Source organism: Henckelia pumila, chromosome 4 (assembly GCF_033568475.1).
Source record: "Henckelia pumila isolate YLH828 chromosome 4, ASM3356847v2, whole genome shotgun sequence".
In the NCBI taxonomy this organism is placed as follows: domain Eukaryota; kingdom Viridiplantae; phylum Streptophyta; class Magnoliopsida; order Lamiales; family Gesneriaceae; genus Henckelia; species Henckelia pumila.
The window spans coordinates 112,855,178-112,860,254 of NC_133123.1; the positions used below are offsets into that span (position 1 = coordinate 112,855,178).

General features: G+C 35.6%; 1 protein-coding gene across 1 annotated transcript; it reads left to right on the forward strand.

The window, feature by feature from the left end:
* Positions 1-3,804: 3,804 nt before the first annotated feature.
* On the forward strand, positions 3,805-4,763 carry LOC140861567 (uncharacterized). Its single transcript, XM_073264589.1, has 3 exons — positions 3,805-3,858; positions 3,908-3,977; positions 4,054-4,763. The coding sequence occupies exons 1-3, from the start codon at positions 3,805-3,807 to the stop codon at positions 4,761-4,763; spliced, it is 834 nt and encodes a 277-aa protein (XP_073120690.1).
* Positions 4,764-5,077: the final 314 nt, after the last annotated feature.

Below are 5,077 nucleotides of genomic sequence, written 5' to 3' on the forward strand. Positions count from 1 at the left end.
ATAGTGGTCCATACTACCAAGCAATGATTAATACTATCGCAGATGTTGGACCTGGAATACAAGGTTCTTCAGGACGTCAAATAGGTGGTGTTTTCTTGGAAGAGGAGATGGAGGATATTAATGGATATTTAAATACATTAAAATTCAAATGGCCAAAGTATGGATGCACAATAATGTGCGATGGTTGGAGCACACACAACAAACACCCTATCATCAATTTCATGATATATTGTGACCGCAACATGATATTTCATAGTTCAGTGGATTGCACCAACAAAAGGAAGACATCTGATTTTATATTATCTCTTTTGAATAAAGTCATTGACGAGGTTGGAGAGGAAAATATTGTGCATGTGGTTACAGATAGTGAAAGTGCAAATAAGGCTGCTGGTCAGAAATTGATGATTGAAAGACCTCACATATTTTGGTCACCTTGTGCAGCACACTGCATTGATCTTATGCTTGAAGATATTGGTAAGATGACAAAGGTAAAGAAGTGCATTGACAAAGCAAAGCAGATAACAAGTTTCATATATAACAGTGACAAAGTCGTGAACTTAATGAAAATCTATACAAATGATCGTGAACTACTGAGACCTGGAATCACTCGCTTTGCTACGGAATTCATTTCCTTGGAAAGTCTCGTTCGGTATTGTCAAGATTTGAAGAGATTGTGTACTTCAGTTGAGTGGACTGAGTACAACAATACAAGCAAGAGAAGGAATGTTGCCGAAAAAATTTCAGCAATCATTTTGGACACGAGATTTTGGAAGTCAGCTCGTGACATTTGCGCAGCAATGGAACCTCTTGTAAAAGTTCTGAAGTTGGTTGACCAAGACAACAAGCCAACTCTGTCAATTATATATGAAGCAATGGATAGAGCTAAGTTGTCTATAAAAGAAAGTGTCAAGGACTGAAAATTGTATTGGGATGTGATTGATGATCGTTGGTATAATCAATTACACCAACACCTACATGCTGCAGGTAAATGAGGTTATATTTACATAAAACAAATTCATTATTTTAGTTGATAATATATTTTTAAAATATTGATTGTTTCAGCGTATTTTCTGAATCCAATGCTCCAATATTCTGGAACTTGTGTTTATACCGATGAAGTAAGACGGGGATTGAAGACAGTAATCAAGAGATTAGAACCCGATTTAAATGCACAGGCTTCAATGATCAATGAGGTATGATAGTTATAAATTTTACATAACATGTTTTATATTGAGTACACTATTGTTTTATGAAACATGTTTTACAGATTAAATTGTTCACGGAACAAATTGGAGAGTTTGGGTCCCCACTTGCAAAAATGGCAGTTAAAAAAAGTCTTCCAGGTTTGAGCTTATTTATATTTTCCATAAATATTAAATATGTACAATATATATCATATGTTTTTCTATCAGCTGAATGGTGGAATGAGTATGGTGAAGAAGCTCCTCATCTGAGAAAAATTGCAATTAATGTCCTTAGCCAAACATGTTCATCTTCTGGTTGTGAGAGAAATTGGAGTACATGGTCTTTGATACATACCAAGCTTCGCAACCGTTTGGCAATAGCAAAGTTGCATAAATTGGTATATGTCCATTACAATATGCGATTAAGAGTACGAAATTTGATGCATAAAAATGAAGATGATGATTACTACAGTCCTATAGATCTTGATCACATATTCAAAGATGATGATATTTTAAATGAATGGACAAGAGATAATGAACCTCCTGTATTGCAAGACGATGACTTAGAATGGTTAGATCAAGACCATGAAACTTCAAATTCCCAACATCACAACATCACACCTAGTGGTCAAAGTCATTCAAAGAAGACGAACAACGAGAGGAGCTCAAGATTATCAAAAGGCAAAGAAATCGTCTTAAGTGACAGGGATGAATCTGAAAATGATGACAGTGATGACAGTGATGCTAGTGGTGATGGAAACAATCAAGAAAGTGGTAAAAAAAATCAAGATGATGATCAAGGACGTCAAGATAATGAATATGATACTAGCATGTCATGGGCACGAGGGAAAGAGAATTATTATGCCACACAAGACACTGATCATGGGTATCGCCCTGGGATAGAGGCACAACGTCGCTTTTTAGCAAGTTTGACAGGGTTCTCGAGTGCCGAAGATGATGAAAATTTGAGTGGATCTTCACATTCATATATGGGTGTAGAAGAACAAGTAAAAAATCTTGGCTTGGGGGGTCACCATCAATATCAATCTGGAGATGATTCGAGAAACTACTATTGGAACTCTCAATCTTTTGGTCATAGTGCCAGCGGATATGATGAACTATGATTTGGGTATTCTCATGGTTATAACATAAGACGGGATCATTTATCATCTCAAGCAAGGGGAATCGGAAATTATGGATTTGATGGGTCATCTAAATACACCAGTTCCGAAAATAATCAATTTGAAGAGTATTCTAGTAGTGGACAAAATACATATAATGATCATCAATCATTCGCAGCAACTGGTTTTAGACATGATGATCATAATTCGATATCTTCAAGTGGCGCTAGTAATTCTTTTGGGCATCAAGAATTTGGAGGCTATCACCGTCGTGACGACACATTATTAAATCCACGTTCATCACACAATACCAATTCGGTTTCAAATCCCCTATTCAGTCAATATCCAGGTGAACAATTGAACACTAGTTTATATCCACAAAGATATGATGGAGATCAATTTTCTCAACTTAATCCCGGTAGAGAGTACACTGATGATTTTGTTCCTCCACGCCATTCATCATGGTATTAATGTCGATGACATTACAGGTACTTTTCTATATAAATATTGTTAAAACAATTTATATGTAAATATATTAGTTTTTTTCGACTTATATTTCATTTAGCAGTGTCATTTTATTCTCATTTCATAAGTGTAATTTAGTATGTTTAACATTGATTTGACTAGGAACATTGGAAAGTAAAAAACAACAATCGATGTAAGATGGTGAATCTCGGTCTTCTTTCCGCTCATCCATCGACGAAAGATTAATAAAGAGGAGACCAAGAGTTAACTATTTCTATTGAGAAATTTTCATTAGAAAGTGTGATAAAAATAAACCAAGTTAATTCTAAAGTATTTCTATTTAAATTGATGTTTAATAGTTTGTAACACCATGTTATTTAAGATTTTATGCATAATATTAGTCTATCACGTTAAATTGATCTTAGTTATGATGAACATATAAATTTCCAACTGAAAAAATTTCAAAAATTCAAAGGGTTACATACTAAATTTTTTAAATAATATATTTAAAATTTGAAGAGTTGCGAATATTTTATATGTATTAATGATTTAAGTTGTGTTACATAAAATTTTATAAATTAATTTAATTTCTTATTTACTTCAAATAATCTATTTTTATGATATTCATTTCAATTTGGTAGATCTAAATAATTTTATGAAATCTTCAGTTTTTAAATATTTATAATATTTAAAAATTAAAATCCGTTCCGCGATCGTTCCGCGAAATTTCATTGTAACTGGAACGGTGGTCTCCGCGACGATGTCCGCGACCGCGATTGCGAACCATGGTCTTGCCCATGAAATCACACGTCAAAATCTCAGGTTTCAACTCTACTGATTTCGAGTTTAACATTTTGTTAATGTTAATTATGGTTTTTATGTTGATTATTGTGGACTCGGTACTTAGAATACCCAATTTTTGGTGGTTCTTTGATTTTGATTATGTTAATTTGCGTATCTGCATGATTTTTTTGTTACCTGAATCGGGTTTTGTTTTTTCTTGATAAAGTTTAAATCTTTCGAGCATATTATTAATGGTCAATCTCAGATGCTTGAGAGCCCTGAATGTTAGTGTTGCGTATTGGCAGGTGATTGTGTTGTACATAATGTTCTTGTCTTGATTTTGTTGTTGGCCAGGAGTTTTCTGATGTTAAGGCATTCCGCAATGCGATTAAAGATGCTGCAATTGCTCAACACTTTGAACTACGTATAATTAAGAGTGATCTGATTCGGTACATTGCAAAATGTGCTGCTGAAGGCTGTCCATGGGCGTATACGAGCAGTGAAGCTTCCAAATGCCCCGACATTCGCCATAAGAAGCCTCGGAGGAACACATACCTGCGGGATAAATGCTCATACTGGACATCATCAGGCCTCTGTAGATTGGATTGTGAAATTCATCGAGGAACCATTGCGTGACAACATAAACTATAAGCCAAAAGATATTTTGCACGATGTGTATAGACAATTAATATGGGATAACTATACCCCGTACAAGCAGGCATGGCGGGATAAAGAGCGTGGACTTCAAGCCATATTTGGCTCCTCTGAAGAAAGTTACTGCCTTCTTCCTGCATACTGTGAGCAAATCGTGAAGATCAATCCTGGAAGTGTTGCCGAGGTGTTTACTTCTGTTGCAAATAACCGTTTTCAGCGTGTTTTTGTTTCCTTTTATGCTTCTATTCGTGGATTCTTGAATGGTTGTCTGCCTGCTGTTGGACATGGTGGAATTCAGCTCAAGAGAAAATATCTCAGCACGCTACTTTCTGCCACTTCATTTGATGGTGATGGTGGATTATTTCCACTTGCCTTTGGTGTTGTTGACATGGAAAATGATGAAATTTGGATGTGGTTCTTGGCAGAATTACACAAGGCCCTTGAGATGAGCATGGAAGCGAGACCACGTTTGACTTTCTTATCTGACCGACATAAAGGTGTTTCAGATGCTATAAAGAGAAAATTTCCAGCGGCCTCTAATGCAATTTGTATGTAGTACTTAACTGAAAGCATTGGTAAGGAGTTCAAGAATCCAAGGCTTGTCCAACTCCTTTGGAAAGCTGCATATGCCACTACTACAACTGGGTTCAAAGAAAAAATGGTTGAACTCGAGGAAAGACAACAAAATGGCTGCAACAATATCCACTTCTCGCTGGGCATTATTATTTTATTTCGAGGGTGCACGATATAGTCATTGTTGGGAAACTGGCGTTCAGATCAATCACGATTGATACCCGGTGCAGCGAAAGTTTAAAAATTTTATTATGAACAATTCCATAGTGTGGGTATCAACCGTTTAACGATTAAATT

Excerpts from the sequence above, each read along its gene's own strand:
- LOC140861567 (XM_073264589.1), top strand. The coding sequence starts at position 3,805 with ATGGTCAATCTCAGATGCTTGAGAGCCCTGAATGTTAGTGTTGCGTAT. Across the intron at positions 3,859-3,907 it reads TTAGTGTTGCGTATTGGCAG|GAGTTTTCTGATGTTAAGGC; the intron begins GTGATTGTGTTG and ends GTTGTTGGCCAG. Across the intron at positions 3,978-4,053 it reads TGCTCAACACTTTGAACTAC|TGAAGCTTCCAAATGCCCCG; the intron begins GTATAATTAAGA and ends GTATACGAGCAG.